A 19,473-nucleotide genomic window follows, 5' to 3' on the forward strand; every position below is an offset into this window, starting at 1 on the left:
GTTGAGTTTTGTTTTGTTTTTTCTTTTCAAGACAAGGTTTCTGTGTAGCCTTGGCTGTTCTGGAACTCGCTCTGTAGACCAGGCTGGGCTCGAATTCACAGAGAATCACCTGCCTCTGCCTCCCCATCGCTGGGATTAAAGGCATGTGCCACCACTGCCCGGCTAACAAACTGCTTTTTAAAGTGACCCTTCATCTGTTTATCTCAAGAGTTCAGTGACCTTTGAAAAAGATCAACTTTATTGAAATGTAGTTTAAATATAATAAAGTGTACTAGTTTAATAGCATAATTTTTACTTTAACAAATGTATGCATACATATAAATGCCACTTTGGTTAAGGTAATATTTCAGCCACTCCAAAAGTTTTCTCAGACTCCTTTACACAAATCTGGGATTGTTGTAGCTGTGTGGTTCTAGGTCAGGTTCTCTCTTGAGGTTACATTTAAACTGTTAGATAGAACTGGACAATCTCTGAAGAGTGTCTGACTTCTGTTTCAAGACATGTGCTTCTCTGTACTGAGAAAGTGAATGAAGTCACCATGCTTTTTATGACTACTTCTCCGAGTCATTTGTGTCTCATTTGGTTATTAGCAGCTAGTCACTAAGTCTAGGCCACATTCAACAGAGAAGGGGATTATTACACTTGGGTTTGAATACCAGGATGATGGGATCATTGGCCATGTTGGAGCCCAGCCACAATAATAATTCTTAAATTTAGTGAATTCAGAACAGCTTACAATGTTAGAAAAGAGGAAACAATAGTTTTGTATTCAAAACAGTTTTGTGATTTATAAAAATGGCTTCAGAAAATAGCCCCTTTTATTCATCTTTTGCTTATGTGATAGCAAGAATATTTTCACTTATAATCCCAACTTCTCCAGAGGCCTAGGTGGGAGTATCAAAAGTTCAAGGTCAGCTTGGGCAACTTAGGGAAACCTTGTCTCAAAAGGCAAAAAGAGAACTGGGGATGTAGATCAGTTTTAGAGCTCTTGCCTAGCACTTGTGAAGCCCTAGGTTCAACCCCCCCCCTTCTCCCACCCACACACTCAATTTTCCCCCAAAACTGAGGGTTTTGATTTTTTTTTTCCAACCAAAGGTCTTTATAATAAGGAAGGTCTGTTAGCAGACTAGTTACCTAAAAATAGATGCTTTATGTAAGTTCAGGTTAGAACATAATATTGTATATTTTTGTTTTGAAGTATTTAAAAACTTTGGGGGAGGATAGCCTGACCTGGAACTCATTATATGGATCAGGCTAGCCTTGAAACAAAAAGAAAAGATGTGTATGGGTGTTTTGTCTGCTTGTAAGTTTTTTCACCCTTTGTGTTCCTGGTGCCCATGGAAGAGGCCAAAAGAGGGCATTGAATTCCCAAGGACTAGAGTTAATAGAATATTATGAGCTGCTACGTGGGTGCTAGGAATTGAATCTGAGTCCTCTGGAAGAATAACTGGTGCTCTTAACTACTGAACCATCCCTTATGGTGATATTGTGTTCCCTAATGTATTGTGCACTCTAATAAATTTATCTGGGGTCAGAGAACAGGACAGACACTAGACAGACATAGAGGCCAGAAAATGGTGGCACTCACACCTTTAATCCTAGCCTTCTGGAGGCAGAGATCCATCCAGATCTCTGTGAGTTCAAAGCCACACTCGAAACAGCCAGGCCTGGTGACTCACGCCTTTAATCCCAGGAAGTAATGGCAGAAAGCAGAAAGGTATATAAGGCATGAAAACAGGAACTTGGTTAAGCTTTCAAGCTTTTGAGCAGCAGTTCAGATGAGATCCATTTGGATGAGGACACAGAGGCTTCCAGTCTGAGGAAACAGGATCAGCTGAGGAATTGGCGAGGTGAGGAAGCTGTGGCTTGTTCTGCTTCTCTGATCTTGCAGCATTCACCCAATACCTGGCTTCGGGTTTGATTTTATTAATAAGAACTTTTAAGATTCCTGCAACAATCCCTCCAGCCCCATTTGAAACAGTTGTCTAATTGAACTGTTTGCATTTGGCATGTCATTGTCTTTGTTTGTTTTGGATAGTACTGAGCATGAGTTATTCAAGTACTCTACCACTGAGTTGTGTTCCTATCCCTTATCTTGGCTCTTGGTCTTCAGGGAAGATTCAAAATACTAGAGTGTAGTAGAAAGGTAGAGTCAGTTCAAATCACAACTGTTTGCATAGTCACAAGTGGTAAGTAGACTATTCCTCATGTGAGGATTAAATGAAGTGCTAGAATATATGAAAAATATATTTTGAAATTTGAATTGTTTTGAGACTAGTCTCCTGTAACATAGGTTGGTCTTAAACTTATGTTTCTTCTGCTTCTACCTCCCAAGTGTATGGATTACAAGCTTGTGCCAGTATGCCTAGCATTGAAAATGCATCTTAAATTGTATTCAAAGTTAGGCTGTTCAATGGTTTTATAGTGTAAGATTGTAAGTGAATCATAGTGATAGTGCTGTAGTATGACTTGGTAAGTTCAGGTGGGCCTCCAGTGCTGCTGGAATACTTCATCTTTCCCTGGTAGTTCATCTTGGTATGTTTTTAATTCTTCTTTACACTGCTTCCTTGTAATTTAGCTGGGAAAGACAACTTATCACAACTTCCATCATTCCTAAGTTGAAGTTATATAGACTCAGCTTAATTCCTCCGCTCTTTCCTCTTAGGACTTATTTCCAGTTTCATTTTATTTCAAATGAATGCAGATGGTTTTGGTTGACCATAATTAATAGTCTTGAGTGATCACATTAATTTTTTTTCATGTAATCTGTTTGACTATATATGGTAATTTTATGGCCCAGTTAGTATAAAGAGTATGAAGAAACCTGATTTCAAAAAAATGGACTTGATTGTTTACTGTTGGTTGACCCTGTACTGATCCTATGAAAATTGAATATTCTCTTCCTGTACTGACCTCAGGAAGAGAAAGGTTAAACTCTTCTCTAAAAAGTAATTTTAGGGCATGGACCTCTTTTTTTTTTTTTTTTTTTAAGACAGGGTCTCATATAGCTCTGGCTGTTCCCAAACTCAGAGATCTGCTTGCCTCTGCCACCAAGGCATGCACCACCATGCCTGTCATAAGATATTTTTGATCCTTTTTCCTTAGCTTTTCCAATGCTGGGATTATAGGCTTGCTAGTGCTTATGAAGATAATAATAGCAAAGTGATTTTTTTTTCTTTTTTTGTTTTTCTAGACAAGGTTTCTCTGTGTAGCTTTGTGCCTTTCCTGGAACTCGCTTTGGAGACCAGGCTAGCCTCGAACTCACAGAGATCTGCCTGCCTCTGCCTCCTGAGTGCTGGGATTAAAGGTGTGCGCCACCACCGCCTGGCTGCAAAGTCATTTTTAACAGAATCTGATTTAATGGATGAAGGAATTAATTTTTGAGTAGGCTTCTCTGTTTAAGATATATTGCCTCTTATTTTCCCTCCTTTCCTCACGATTTTTAACATGTGTGTGTCTGTGTGCCTGCCTGCCTGCCTGTCTGTGTTGGGCAGCTTGTGGGCATAGGTTGCCTTTCTTCCACCATGTGGGTTCTAGGAATTGCACTCAGACTGCCAGGCGTGGCAGCAGTTGTTCTTACAGGGAGCCGTCTTGCCAGCCCTGAATACCAAATTTCAACTTAGACTAATGTTTCCAACGTAAAAACCATACATACTTCATAATATGGCTATGGCTAGTACATAAATGAAGGCAGAGACAGGAGTGTTCTTAGATGGAACATAAACATGGATGTGGAAAAGGACTGTCATTTTCAGATGAAGTTATTGGAAGAGGATGAGCTGAATGGAGTCTCAGATTGCAACTGCATTCAGCTCTGCAGATGCTTAAGAGCTCGGGGCAACAGGTGATAAAGCTCCCGCTTTGCAGCACTGCTGTGACTGCCAGCTTTTCTGAGCTCTAACTCAAAAGCATAACAAGCTTTTCACTTAGGGAAAAAATACATTGAGGTTGGGTAAAAACGATTGTGTAGAAAGCATGTGATATGTTTATACAATTTTTGATTTTGTAGAAAAGTATACAGATCTCATGTTAGTGGTGGTGGTGGGGTTGTTTTTTGTTTTTGTGGTTTTGAGATGCGGTCTAATGTAGCTCAGGCTGGCATTGAACTAGTCAGTTAGCAAAGGATGACCCTTTCTTACTTTCTCCTAAGTGCTGGGATTGAGGGTGTGGGCCACTGTGCCCAGCTCTTACGTAATCTTAGCAAAAGTCTGAGTTTAGTTAGCATACTCTTTTTTTTTTTTTGGTCATTTTTGAGATAGATTCTTACTATGTGGCTCAGGCTGGTATCAAACTCAATCCTCCTATCTCTGTCTTCCAAGGACTAGGATTACAGTTTTTGCCACTGTGCCCAGCAACATACTAATTTATTGAATATGTGTTTAAATGTGTATACATATACATAAGCTTCAAAAATATTTTCTAGTTTTACATTTTACAATTTGTTGTTTGAACTACATAAAGTAGGTTTATACATTGCATTAGATGACTGTAAGAAGATATGTTTTCTCCTACATGCAACCCAGTTGTTACTCAGAGGTGAGGGAATGAATGACTGTAGTGATTATCTGGCAGTGGCTGACTGTGCACTTAGGAACAGAGGGGACCATGTGGCTAACAGAGGATGAGTCAGAATGAAGTCTTTTAAAGGAATCTGTTAAGTAGTCTACAGAAATGATTACAGCTGGGCAGCAAGGTACATATTTCATCAGTGGAATCTTGTTTTCCTGGGTGCTTCTGGCCAGTCTAGCATTACCGCTAGCTTGTCTGATGATTCATTAGTTTGTGGGTAGAACAACTGTTCATTGCCTGGGGATGGGGTCGGAGGATGGCTCTTTCCCTTGGAAAAAAATTGCTATGTAGAGCATTGGTGGAAATGTAGATGTCAACAGTGTTTCTGTGGTGGTCTGTGTTTTTACTTACGTTGACTTGTCTAATTTTTACTAAAGGAGATAGAGTCCCAGCAATGATTATAAAATGTGAGGAATCTGGTGCAGATAAGTGAAAATAAGTAGTTTGAAGGCCAGGCATGATGGTACACACTTATAATCACAGCACTTAGGAGACGAAGACAGGAAGGCTTATGAGTTCAAAGCCATACCAGGCTACATAGTAAGAACTTGTTTCAAAAACAAAAACCTCAAATAAACAATAATAACAAAAAAGTAAGTAGTTTGGAAATAATTAGTATAGGGAAGCTAAGAACTTTTTTTTTCTATTTTCTTACTCTTTTATTAATAAGTATTTAAATATTTATGGGGAGGCTGGGGAGATGATTCATTGGTTAAGAGCACTGGCTACTCTTTCAAAGGACACTGGTTCAATTCCTTAGCACCCACAGGACAGCTCAAAAACATCCATAACTCCAGTTCCAGTATATCTAATGGATGCATTCTTCTGGCATTTAGGGCACCAGGCAAGAGACAAATAAGGTACACAGACATATATGTAAGCAAAACTGAATGTTACCAGTTTATTTTTATTATTTAATTTTTGTTTGTTTGTTTGTGTTTATTTTTTTTTTTTTTTTTTTTTTTTTTTTGGTTTTTCGAGACAGGGTTTCTCTGTGTAGCTTTGCGCCTTTCCTGGAACTCACTTGGTAGCCCAGGCTGGCCTCGAACTCACAGAGATCCGCCTGGCTCTGCCTCCCGAGTGCTGGGATTAAAGGCGTGCGCCACCACCGCCCGGCTCGTTTGTGTTTATTTTTAAAGGCAGGGTTTCTCTGTGTAGTCCTGGCTGTCCTGGAACTTGCCCTGTAGGCCAGTCTGGTCTCAAACTCAAGATTCACCTGCTTCTGTCTCCCCAAGTGCTGGAATTAAAGACAATGTCACCATGCCCAGCTTATCAGTTTGTGTTACGGAGACGTGAAATGCTCTTTCCAATTGAAAGATGATGATGATGATGATGATGATGATGATGATGATGATGATGATGATTTTGAAGAATGAAGTCTTTGCTTCTTGCTTTTGTCAATAGCTTTGGGATTGGTTTCTGTGCCTATTGATTTGTGACTCAATACTGATGTGCATTGAGTATGTTTGTAGATTTACAATTATTGTGCTTTGCTTATCTCAAAATTATCTTCTTCAGAACTCAAACAAGGAAATTCTTTGAATCATAGCTTTTCTACTTTCAGTTTGCCTCACCTCAGCTACCTAGTAGCTAGAAAATGCTCTTTCCTAAAATGGGGTCAGCATGGCAGTGGAAAAGACATCTGAGTTGAAGATGCCACTGCTGCTTCCAAATTTTTTATTCTTAGAACAAGCAGCCTCTAGACCTTCAAAGAAGGAAATGCTGTCCAAGTTAATAAATGAGAAATTGATCAGATTTTCTCATACCCTTCTTCTGATGCTTAAATTTCAGGACCCAAGTTTACCATTTTATTTTTAACTTTTTTAGCTGTCTAAGAGGGAGTACAATTAAAAGAAGTGAGGTTTGGTATCGTGCTCAGTGGTCATATTTACTTAGCACATGCAAAGCTTTGGATTTGATCTCCATTAACAACTATTACAATTCTCCCTCTCTTTCTCTCCCCTGTCCATTTACTAGAAGGAAGAGTACTTATCATCTCATGGTCTATACTACAAAGACCTTGGTGTCCATCTATGAAGGAGGACTAGAAGAGTTTTACCATCATACTGAATGCTTTGCATACCCCTTTGAGAAGCTAATGAAATTAATAATATTCTTTAGAAAAATACACCTGAATTCAGAATTTTACAAAGTTTCTGGTTTTACTGAAATATACCTATAAATTCCAACCTTCTTATGGGTTTTCTGAACTTGAGAGGCAGAGAGGCAGGTGAGTTTGAGGCCAACCTAATCTACATACAAGTTCCAGGCCAGCCAAGGCTACATAGTGAGGCCCTGTCTCAGTAAAATAAGATAACTCTCCCATTATTAAGGTATGGTAGTAGAGGCCTGTAGTCCCTAACTCCAGAGGCTAAGACAGGAAACTTGAGTTTGAGGCTAGCCTAGCCACTAGCAAGTAGTGAGTACCAGGCCTGTCAGGGCTATATAGTTAGACCTTGTCTGAAATAAATCAGAGGGAGGATATTTATGACAAAAACTTTGTTGCTGTAAATAAAAGAGACCTAAGGTCCCATAACATGTGTAGCCAACAAAGGGGAACTCAACCTATGATTATAATATGTGTTCTTGTTTGCTTAATGGCTACTCATAGTCTGCTCTGCATTTTCTTCTGCCCTAATTGAAAAGTTGGACTTTCTCCAAGTTCTTCATCAGTCCTCATTTCCTATTTATTCTTCAAGGAATCTCTCCTCCCTTCCTCAAGATTTAAACCCATAATGGTACTGTTAGTGGCCACCATATTTATTGTATCAGCCCAGATCTCTTAGAAAACAAAATCTCATGTTTCCTTTTTATCTATCTCCTCTCAATTTGCCTGTTGTGGTTAATTTAATAATTTTGACCTTTTCCTGACTTATTTTACTTAGTATAAGCAGCTTTGGGGTTCATCTGTGTTACAGAAGCAATACTTGATTTTTATTTTTGTTGTTTGTTTGAATTTTTATTTTGTTGGTGGTGATAGTGGAGTTTTTGTTTGTTTTGAGACGGTCATCCTGTGTAGTGCAGGCTTACCTTGAGTTTGCACTGGTCCTTCCACTTTAGCCTTCTAAGTGCTGGAATTAGAGGCATGTGCCATCATGTCCAAATAATATAAGGGCATACCCTTATATTAATAATATTGTTGGATGATACAAGCATGTTTTTATTGAATCTCTTTGTGGTTTGAATGATGGGGATTTTGAAGCTGTAGGTTGAAAATTAAGTAATTTATATAATTTGGATTCAATATGACATCAAAAATAGTGATGTTTAGATCTTGAGTTAAATTCTGCTAAACCAGCTTTTTACCTTTCTTTTTTAAAAAATGAGGCTATAGTCACTTTTAAACCTGTGAAGTCTCATTCTTTAGTATTTAGCTTTCGGAAAGATAAGCTGTTTTGTTGCTTCCTGTGATTTGCTGCATCTATTTACTAGTTTTTAAGATTTTGTGGAATCCATTTTTTTTTCAAAGATTTATTTATTTATTATGTATGCAGAAGAGGGTGCCAGATCTCATTACAGATGGTTTTGAGCCACCATGTGGGTGCTGGGAATGAACTCAGGACCTCTGAAAGAGCAGCCAGTGCTCTTAACCTCTGAGCCATCTCTCCAGCCCTGGAATCCATTTCTATAACATGATTTTTTTAGGACAATTGAGCTTCATTTTGGAACATATAATAACCTTTCTTTTCAAAGTTTGAAATAAGGCATCATTTTCAGTGAAATAAATGTCTTTGTGTTTAAATGACATTATTGAATTAACATTACAAAATACCAGCTGTTAAGAGACAGCAGTATATTTTCTTCAGACTTTGAGGCCTAGTATTCATGAATATATAAAAGCACCAAACATTTACTTTGAAGATTACACATAAAACTGTTTATTTCAGTGTGAACATTAAATAAATCACCAGGATCATCTAGATGTTATTTTAAATTAGGAGTCCAGACATTATTCTTCAGAATGAATGTATCCATTTTCTAAAGCCATTTAGGAATTTCCCAAAACAGATCGGTGGTGGTCTCCTTTTCATGAAAGATTTATAAAGAAGTAAAAGATGGGCTTTAAAAAAATGAATTTCATAAGGGAAATACTTCTGACTGGATGTTAGTTAATATGAATAAACTAAGAAATTGTAGAATCTTCAATTCTCAGATAAAGACCATTTGTGAATAACACAAATCTGGTTTAAAGGTAGCATGAAGTTGACCTTACCTTGGCTGTTAGTTACATGAGAAGAATTATCCATGATTAGTATCAGAATGTAGCATAATAGAGGCTTTGGTAGTGAAATGTTACACTCTCTGTCATGTGCTGTAACTCTTTGGAGGTGTGGTAAGTCAAGTTAAGTTCTCTTGATGTGAAATGTAGAGGAATGTTGTTCTTAGGTTTCTCTGGGGTCCTGAGTGGAAAGTCAGCTTAGTCACTTGACTAAGGTGTACACTGATGGAGTAAATGTGGCTGGACTTTACCAGCCCAAGGAAGATGAAAGCAGGAGGATCTGATTTCAGAGTTCAAGGTCACTCTCAGCTACATATCAATTTAGTGGCCAGGCTGTGTTTCATGACACTCTGTCTCAAAAAAGGATAAATAAATACATTTATAATGTGGAAAGGAATGAACACTTATCAGAACAAAAGGAAATGTGTGGTTAAACGGTTTTAACTTTAACTGTAGACTGTTTCCCTTGCTCAAATGGGAGGAGAAATAGAACCTTATGTTTTTGGAGAGTCTTCTTTTATAAGTAGAAATTGGTTCAGTGTGGTTTATTGAAACCTTGGTTTTAAAAAAGGTTGTTCTTAGCCAGGTGGCAGTGGCAAATGCCTTTAATCCTAGTGCTCGGGAGGCAGAATCAGGCAGATCTCTGAGTTCTAGGCCAGCCTGGTCTACAGAGCGAGATCCAGGACAGGCACCAAAACTACCCAGAGAAACCCTGTCTTGAAAAAAAAAAAAAAAAAAGATTGTTCTTAGCATAAGGAGAAAAACATATATACCATAAAGGCATAAATTCTGTAGATTTATGTTACAGGTACCTGAGGAATAACTTTTCTATAATTTATTTATTTGGTTTTTCTAGCTTTTCTGTCATTTATAAACTGACATTTTTATTAAGTATCTCTGAAAACAAGAATCCAAACTTTGCTCAGGAGACTGCTAAATTGAATAACGATAAAAGGATGCTTCCAGCTTTTCAGCTCCCCCCCCCCATACCCCCCTCTTTGTTTTCTGCAGACAGAGTTTCTCTGTGTGGCTCTGGCTGCCCTGGTACTCATTCTATAGACCAGGCTGGCCTTGAACTCACAGAGATCTACCTGCCTCTGCCTCCTAAGTGTTAGAATTAAAGGCGTGCCAGGTTTTTCTCTTAAAATGAGAAACTCCTACCACTTTTCTGTCATGTAAGTAATAAAAATGCCAGTTTTGTTCATAAAACGCTAGACTGGTCCAATGAGGCATACTTTATTTATGTAGATGAAAATCTCACTTATGATTATTTGGAGTTTTGAAAATTCACTGAAGTTCCATGTCCTCTGAATTTCAGATATCTTTTCAAGGCAGTGAATGATTTAAATTTATGCTGATTTTCATTCAGAAGCCTGAGTTAAGTGAAGTAGAAAAGATACAAAGAAAAAAGAATGTATTTTTATTTTATTTTATTTGGAGTTGAGGATTGAACCCAGGGCCTTGAGCTTCTTAGATAAGGGCTCTACCACTGAGCTAAATCCCCAACCCCTAAAAAAGAATTTTTTAAATAGCCAGGTATGGTGGACTCTAATCCCAATACTTGAGAGGTAGTTGCAGGAGGATCAGTTAAAGGCCAGTTGGACTACATGAAGTTCTCTCTCAAAACCTGAAAAAACTGTTAGTTATTATTTTTATTTTAATTATTTAGTTTTTGAGATTATAATATAATCACATCATTTTCCTGTTCCCTTCTCCCTCCTTAGTTTGTTTTGTTTTTTTGAGACCATGCTGGCCTTGAACTCACAGAGATCCACCTGTGCCTGCCTCTAGAGTGCTGGGAGGCACCACCATGGCTGGTAGATATGGTGACTCTTGACTGTAGTCTCAGAGTTTAAGATAGAAGCAGAATGATTCTGAGTTCAAAGCCATCCTGAGATCCATAGCATCTTGACATTAGGGCAGAGAAGATTGTAGGAACTATGATAAATTTCTCTCTTGCTTCATATCTGTGTCTTGAGTAGTAGTAGCAACCGTCCTTTCTACTTGGATCCTTATTCTTGAGAAAAATCAGCCAATGTGAGAATTAATGTGGTGATTGGAAATCTCAGTTTGGAAATTCTACCTAAAGTGACTTTTGCTCTAGTGTTATTTACTTGAAAACTTTTGGTGACTGTATTGGTTATCTTTAGAGAAAAAAATATAAAACTGTAAAAATTCAAGTCACCTCAGTGTGTAAGGATGTTGGAATTTTCTGATAATACTAAAAGTTTATAAAGTGAATAGTTTTGAACTCAGCAAGTTTGAAATAGCATTTATTGATACCTTTTTAAACTTTAAAACATAGAGTGGGTTACATATTTTAAATTTTTCAGTGACTTAAGATGTTACAACATCCCAGAGTATTCCTTTTGGGTAATTTTCTAACATACAAGCAGAAATGTGTATTAGTGTGTTATAAGAGCTCTTTATCTTACCCGAAATAATTTTGTGGGAGGAGTTCACATTCCCACTAATTAATAATTAATACTGGGACTTGGAAGGCAGAAGCAGGCAGATCTCTGTGAGTTCCAGGCCAGACTGATCTACAGAGTGAGTTCCAGGACAGCCAAAAATCTACACAGAGAAACCCTGTCTCAAAAAAAAAAAAAAAGAAAAAAGAAAAAAAAAAACCCTACACTTTTACACATTCTCTACCCCCTCTCCAGTAGGTGATACAAGGGATAAAACTCGGGACCTTGCACATGCTGGGGAAACCTGAGCTATTTCCCATTCCTTTCACAAATCCTAGGAAATTTTCTTTTTAAAGTAGTCTAGAAGAATTGTAACTGGAAATAAAATTCTAAGGGCTAGAGAGATATAGCTCTATGACAGAGTGTTTGCCTCACATGCAGGACCCTGGGTTTAATCTCTGACATCACAAAAAGAAAAAATTACTGAATGAAACCAAAGTCTAAGGTTTATATATGTACTTTAAGGCCAGGCATGGTAATACACTCAGGAGGCAGAGACTGGAGGATCTCTAAATTCAAGGCCAGTCTGATCTACATAGTGAGTTCCAGGATAGCCAGGGTTGTTACATAGTAAGGCCCTTTCTCAAAAAAAGACTTTTAAAAATTAATTTTATACACACACACACACACACACACACACACACACACACACACACACACACTTCCTATAATTCTTAATTTTACCATCATATGTTCTCAAAAAGAAAACTGCAAGATTGACAAGTAAGCTTAATCCTTTATATTTTTATATCTGGGGCCTGCAAAGATAGTTCAGCAGTTAAGAAAACTGGCAGTTCTTTCAGAGGACCCAGGTTTGATTTCCGACACCAACATGGTGGCTCACAACTATCTGTAACTCCAGTTCTAGGGATCCAGCACCCTTTCCTGGCCTCTATGGACACTGCATGCATGAGGTGCACAGATATACATGGAGGCAAAACACTCATGAACACACACACACACACACACACACACACACACACACACACACACACAAATTGTGTCTGGGGCTAAAGAGATTGATAGCTTAGCTATTGAGAACACTGGCTGCTCTTCCAGGGATCATGAGTTCAATTTCCAGCACCCAAAAGGCAGCTCACAACCGTCTATAACTATAGTCCTATGGGCCGGGCAGCGGTGACGCACGCCTTTAATCCCAGCACTTGGGAGGCAGAGCCAGGCAGATCTCTGTGAGTTCGAGGCCAGCCTGGTCTACAGAGCTAGTCCAGGACAGGCTCCAAAGCTACAGAGAAGCCCTGTGTCTGGGGGTGGGGGGAACCATCTATCTATATTAAACATTTTTTTAAAATTAAAAGAAATCTAAGGGAAGAAAATTCAGGTCTGATGGCTTTTCGTTGGTTTTCAACTGTCTTTTTTGTTTTTTTGTTGTTGTTTTGTTTAGGTATACTTGAAGGCGCCCATGATTCTGAATGGAGTATGTGTTATCTGGAAGGGCTGGATTGATCTCCACAGATTGGATGGTATGGGTTGCCTGGAGTTTGATGAGGAGCGAGCCCAGGTAGGGTCATTTCAGGCTTTGCTGGGGATAGTCCTTTTATTTAACTCCTAATCTTGTCTTTGGGGCAGTATTTTCCCTAATCTTTAGAGTAGTATGTAGACTTTTGAGGTGATTTAGCAGGTAACTAGCACCTGCTGCCATGCCTGAGAACCTGAGTTTTATCTCCAGGACCTATATATGTGGTAGAGAGAGAACCAACTCTTATGCACATGTACACACCCACAAAACAAAATGTAGTAAAATATTTTTTTTTTTTTTTTTTTAGGTTTTTCGAGACAGGGTTTCTCTGTGTAGCTTTGCGCCTTTTCCTGGAACTCACTTGGTAGTCCAGGCTGGCCTCGAACTCACAGAGATCCGCCTGGCTCTGCCTCCCGAGTGCTGGGATTAAAGGCGTGCGCCACCACCGCCCGGCAAAATATTTTTTAAAAATAAAGAGTAGTAGTGTCTTAGGGTTATCATTGCTGCGAATGAAGCACCATTACCCAAAGTTGGGGAGGAAAGGGTTTGTGGGCTGGGCCCTCCACCATCATCATCAGTGAAGAAAATGCCGTAAAGGCTTGCCTACAACCTGATTCCATGGGAGGCATTTTCTCAGGTGAGGCTCTCTCCTCTCTGATGATTCTAGCTTATGTCAAGTTGACAGAAAACCAACCAGCACAAGGAGTATGCTCATAATAAGTAAACTTGGAAGTATTGAGGACCACATTCTGGTCCTAATTTTAGGAATCTGTCCTTCATTGGGAATCAACTGGCTAATCATTGGATTACCTGTGTCTGCCTGGTGGGAAATTAAAAGTCCAGTAAATGACTTTTCTTTTCTTTTCTTTTTTCTTTCGGAGAGGGGAGGCATTTGGACAGTGTTTCTCTGTGTAACAGTCCTTGGCTGTCCTGGAACTCACTTTGTAGATCAGGCTGGCCTTGAACTCAAAGAGATCTGTCTGCCTCTGCCTCCCGAGTGATTCTTTTCAATACTTTTTTCTTGGTTTGTCAGAATACTATGGGGGAGAGAGAGAGAGACAGAAACAATTGAAAAAGCATGTATAAGAAAACGCTTTTAGATGGACTGAGGGCTGGAGAGATGGCTCAGTGGTTAAGAGCGCTAACTGCTCTTCTAGAGGTCCTGAGTTAATTCCCAGCAACCACATGGTGGCTCACAACCACCCATAATGAAATATGGTGCCCTCTTCTGGCCTACAAGGACACAAGAAGGCAGAACACTGTATACATAATAAATAAATAAGTAAATCTTAAAAAAAAGGGGGGGGATTTAAATGTTTAGAAAAGAAAGAAAGAAAAAGAAATAGCCTGGTGTGATGATGGACACCTTTAGTCCCAAGAGATAGAGGCTGGTGGATCTTGGTGAGTTCAAGGCTAGCCTGCTCTACATAGTGAGTTCCCGGCTAGCCGGGGCTTTATAGTGAGAACCTATCTTTAAAAACAAAAGCCCGAATGAATGAATGACATTGTAGAAGTTCTTCAGTACCCCCAAATTTTCTAAAGTACCAAAGATAATATTACTCTCATGATAAATTTTACGTTGTTTTTAGATTTATGTGTGTTTCTTTTGCCTGCATTTATGTATGTGCACCGACCGCATGCATGTCTGGTGCCTGAAGAGGTCAGAAGACCTCTGAAACTGGAGTTATAGGCAGTTGTGAGCTGCCTGGTGTGGGTGCTGGGAGCTGAACTCCTCATACTTACTTAACCAATGGGCAATCTCAGCTCCATGGTGAATTTTATATCCAGCATCAACCTGTCACCCACACTCTACATAGAGTGATTATATAAGGGTATTTATAAGTTCTATAACTGAATTATAAGTGATTAGCAGAACATCTCAGTTCTTTATTTGTATTGCTATGTGCCAGAAATATCTAATAAATTTGTACTTTGTATTTCATAACTCAATAAGAACATTGTTAGTAGCCAGGCAGTGGTGGCACAGGCGTTTAACCCTAGCATTTGGGAGACAGAGCCAGGTCTCTGAGTTCAAGGCCAGCCTGGTCTACAAAGTGAGTTCCAGGACAGCCAGGACTGTTACACAGAGAAACCCTGTCTGGAAAAAAATAAAAAGGAAGAAAGAAAGAAGAACATTGTTACTAATTTGGGATAGGGTTTCATATAGCCCAACTCAGCATGTAGCTGAGAATGACCATAAACTCCTGATTTTTTCTTTCGCCACACCCAGCAGAAGAGCATCGTTATGTTCCACCAACTCTTGCATTGTCAACATGAGTGCCAGTATTGAAATTAGCATTTTCCCTTTAAGTACCATATGGCACTGATGTAAAACAGATGTCTTCTAGTGGTTTGTAAGGTTTTCCTGCTATTGAAGCCAACACATAAGCTGATTCGCTTTTTCATCTGCACAAGAGTGTAGGTAGAACTAACTGGGAAGAGTCATGGTTTAAATGGAAAGTTGTGTTCTACAGAGTAATGAGTTAAAGAATGCACCGTTTGCCAAAGTTTATGCTCAGTGACTGCCCTTAAGCAGGTTGCTTTCCTTTGACTTCCCTTCCATATGTGACATCATTCTGACCTTCATAGAATAGTAAATGTCAGTATTTTGTGCAAATTATATAGTCACCACCAACTTTCTTACAATTTGATTACTAATTTTTCATTAAAAACTTCTTAAAATTCATTGCTGAAGAAAGATGTTACCAACAAACTTAAAATTATAAATTTAGGAAATACAGTTAAAGTAAGATCACTAAAGCAAGATTGGTCAGACTCTTCTATATCTGCTCTGTGACAGATTGTTAAACATTTATTTCCCATGGGGATTTTGGATACCTAACTATGTTTCGGTTTAATTATTTTTATGTATGTATTTGTGTGTGTGTGTGTGTATGCATGTGTACATGGTCATGTGTGTTCATTTGAAGGACAAGAGACAATTTGGCAGAACTCATTTCTCTCCATGTGAGTCCTGGAGATCAAATAAGGTCACCAGGCTTGACAGAAGCTCTTTGACTTCCTGAACCTTCTCTTTGAACCTGTTTTAGGATTTTTCTCATTGCTGTTGTTTGCGGGTGAGCCTGTCTCTGTGTATATGTCGGTATTAGTGTTGGTGCACATGTGTGTGTGTGCACTTGGAGGCTAGAAGTCAACAATGGAGGTTTTCCTCCATTGTTCTCTACCTTGTTTTTCGAAACTGTCTCTCATAAAACCTGAAATTCACCAATTTGGATAGATTGGCTGTGCTGTGAACTTCAGACATCCACCTGTCTCCACCTCCCTGTAGCTAAGATTGACAGATGTGCTATGCTATACCCAGCTTTTTAGGTGTGGTCAGTCCTCATGTTTGCACAGCAGGTAGTTTACCTGCTGAGCCATTTCTCTAGCCTACTTTTGTGTGTATGTGTGAGAGTTTTATTGTTTATGTGTAAGGGTATTTTGCCTGTGTGTATATCTGTGCACTATGTATGTCTTGTGCTCATAGAGACCAGAAAAGGACATCACATTTCTGGGACTGAGTTACAAATATTTGTGAGCTGCCATGTGGGCTCTGGGGCTCAAACCTGGGTCTTCTGGAAGAGCAGCCAGTGCTATCTGTCATCTCTCTATTCTTGATTTGTTGCTTTCTGAAGACTCTTGATAATGTTCAGGCTGGTGTCTTAACTCCAAAACTCAGATGATCCTTCTGCCTCGGCTTCCCACATGGTGGATTACAGGTACATGCCACAATGGCCAATTCCAACTTTGTTGTGTTGACCCCATCTGACTGTTTTATCCATGTTTTCATATAGTATAGTAAGTTAGTATGACACATGGCCCAGGAGAGTAAAATTTTGCAAATTCCTCTAACCATTGCCTGAGGCTGGATAAAGTTAATGTCTTTAGCCATTAGTCTCCTTTCATGGGTAAGCAGGTAATTTTATTAGCAGGTAGTATCCTTAAAAGGAAAGTGTTAAAAGATGAGGATGACACTGGTAATGGCCTATCAGCTTTCCCATTTTACCATTTGTTAAGAGTGAGAATTCTGTTCACTCCACATGCATCTCAATTGTCACCAGAAAAGACGATGACAGAAATTGGAACTAGGAAATAGAGGAATACTAAATCTTTCCTGGCTCATTTTTCTGTAGCAATTTGTAGTACTTTTCATTCATTTCATGGGGAAACTTTATGCCCATTTCTAGAGCACACAGTGTCCAATAACTCTCTTAGGGAATTAGGTCACAGCTTGTGTACACTCTCATTTTATCCTCCTAATTCCCCCTGTTGTTCATAATCACAGTTGATAACTGTTGGTTTGTTAATTAGGCATTTTGATTTTTTTGGTTTTTTGTTTTGTTTTTTGGCTACCAACCCCAGCAGCTATCTGAGGGAAAACAGTATTGCCTCATGTTCTATTCATGGCACTAAGCACAATGGCCTGCCTGTAATAAAAGCTAAGCAAATACTTGTGAAACAAGTGAAAAGGTGAATACGGGACAGTGAAGGGACATAGGGTGAAAGCATTTGTCAACAGGCCTGGTGACCTAAGTTAGACCCTCAAGCCCTACATGGTGGGAGGAGAGAACCAGCCCCTGCAGGTTGTTCTCTAGCCTCTGTATCTAAGCTGCAATGTGTGCACATACACTAAATGTAATAAATTTTGAGAAAAAAAAAGTAAGTAAATGAATGTAACAGAAGGGATACCTTGTCAATTAGCAGGTATGTCCCAGTTGATACCTCACTGGTAATAGAATGCCTTAGGAATGGACAACATTCTTTTCTAGGTACCTCAGGCTTGTATAGAATATTCTGGAAGTATAGTAGACATGAGTAATTATGTTTAGTTAAGTGTGTGGCTTTTATATATCCACAAGTGCTTGTAACTTAAAGCACTTACTGAATACTGTCTTAAGTATTTTTAGTGTGTTGTAGTAGTTTGAATAGCCCCATAGACTTGTGTGTTTGAATAGTTGGCCTATAGAGAGTGGCACTATTAGGACTTGTGGCCTCATTGGAGGAGGTGTATCTCTGTGGGCTTTGAGGTCTCATATATTCAAGCTATGTATGTGGGACACAGACTCTCCTTCTGCTGCCTTCAGATCAAGATGTAGAACTCTCACTCCTTGTCCAGCACCTTGTCTGCCTGCATGCCACCCGCCATGATGATAATGGACTAAATCTCTGAACTGTAAGCCAGCCCTAATTAACTGTTTTCCCTTATAAGAGTTGCCTTAGTCATGGTGTCCCTTCGTAGTAATAGAAACCCTAACTAAGACAGTGTTGTCTTGTTTAATCGTAACAAATATGTGAAATATTACTATGCCCATATTTTGTATGAATTTAATGAGGCTTAGAGAAATTAAGTGTCTTGCCTTGGGTCCTAACACTAGCAGGTATATCGTAAGAATGTGTTTAGGGGCTAGAGAGATGGCTAGGCAGTTAAGAGAACTGGCTTCTTTTCTAGAGAACCCAGTTTCAATTCTCAGCACCCATATAGCAACTCACAACTGAGTACTCCTATACCAGGGGAATCCAGTGCCCTCTTTTGGCCTTCACAGGCACCAGGCACACAAGTAGTGCACAGACATATATGCAGGCAAAACACCCATACACATAAAACTTTAGGAAAGAAAAAAGAATGTGCTTTCTCACTCCTCAGTGCTAGAAATTGGACCTGGAGCCTAGTACTTGCTCGACAAATGCTCCACCACTAAGTTATGTCCCCAGCCCCAAGTATGGGAATTTGATCATACGATCATACCTTTAAATTATAGATACTACAAATGAAAATTACAACTTTTTTCTTTTTCTTTCTTTCTCTCTCTTTTTTTGTTTGTTTTTTTTGTTGTTGTTGTTGTTGTTGTCGTGGTTTGGTTTGGTTTGGGTTTTTTGAGACAGGGTTTTTCTGTATAGCAGTCCTGGCTATCCGGAACTCACTCTATAGACCAGGCTGGCCTTGAACTCACAGAAATCTGCCTGCCTCTGCCTCCTGAGTGCTGGGATTAAAGACGTACATACCATGGCCCAGCTGAAAATTATAAATATTAATGTTATAACAGTGACAAATAATTTATTGCACACAGCAAGATTATCTAGTATAGTCAGGCCTGGTATAGCATTTATTATATTATCAGAGGCCCAGGTCCTTTCCTCTTCCTGTTGATGCTAACCTGCAGCTCTAGCCTCAAATTTGCCAGATGGCTAAGTCTCTGAACCTTGTGTCAGTTCCCAGGAAGGAAGAATGGTGAAATTTCTCTTTATGATTTTTTTAAAATTTTATTTGCATTGGGTTTTGCTTATACTTTTGCCTGTGTGAGGGCATCGGGCTCCCCAGAACTAGAATAATGGACAGTTGTGAGTTGCCATGTGGGTACTGGGAATTGAACCCAGGTTCTCTGGAAGAGCAGCCAGTGCTCTAACCACTGAACCATCTCTCCAGCCTGAAATTTCTCTTATATAGCCTTCTTGGAAACCTCATTAGGTGCCTTGTGCTGTTATCTCATTGGTAGAAGTCACATGACCAGGCTTTGTACTGATTCTAGGAAAATGAACATTGATAGCTTTTTTTGGTATTGTTCTGGATCTTTTAGTTTCTGCAGATGTACCATCAAAAATATAGCATGCATACTAAGTGGTATGTGACTGGCAAAAGTTGAAAATTTTAAGCTGGAGAATGTAGGCAGTGAGGGAGCTTTTAAAATTAAGAGTCATTGTGATCACATTGTGCTTTAGATATACATGGATGGCAGAGA

The 19,473-nt window shown here is 39.1% G+C and overlaps 1 protein-coding gene across 4 annotated transcripts in view; it reads left to right on the top strand.

The window, feature by feature from the left end:
• Positions 1–19,473, top strand: part of Cbfb (core-binding factor subunit beta) — a 46,751-nt gene that overhangs the window by 12,313 nt on the left and 14,965 nt on the right. For 3 of the 4 annotated variants that reach the window (XM_006986776.4, XM_006986775.4, XM_076572046.1), the window contains one exon: positions 12,662–12,778. The exons of the other annotated variant lie outside the window; for it this stretch is intronic. In XM_006986776.4, coding sequence (XP_006986838.1) covers positions 12,662–12,778 — 117 coding nt within the window. The remainder of the gene's footprint in view (positions 1–12,661; positions 12,779–19,473) is intronic. 4 annotated transcript variants of the gene reach the window in all.

Source organism: Peromyscus maniculatus, chromosome 5, assembly GCF_049852395.1.
Source record: "Peromyscus maniculatus bairdii isolate BWxNUB_F1_BW_parent chromosome 5, HU_Pman_BW_mat_3.1, whole genome shotgun sequence".
Classification (NCBI taxonomy): domain Eukaryota; kingdom Metazoa; phylum Chordata; class Mammalia; order Rodentia; family Cricetidae; genus Peromyscus; species Peromyscus maniculatus.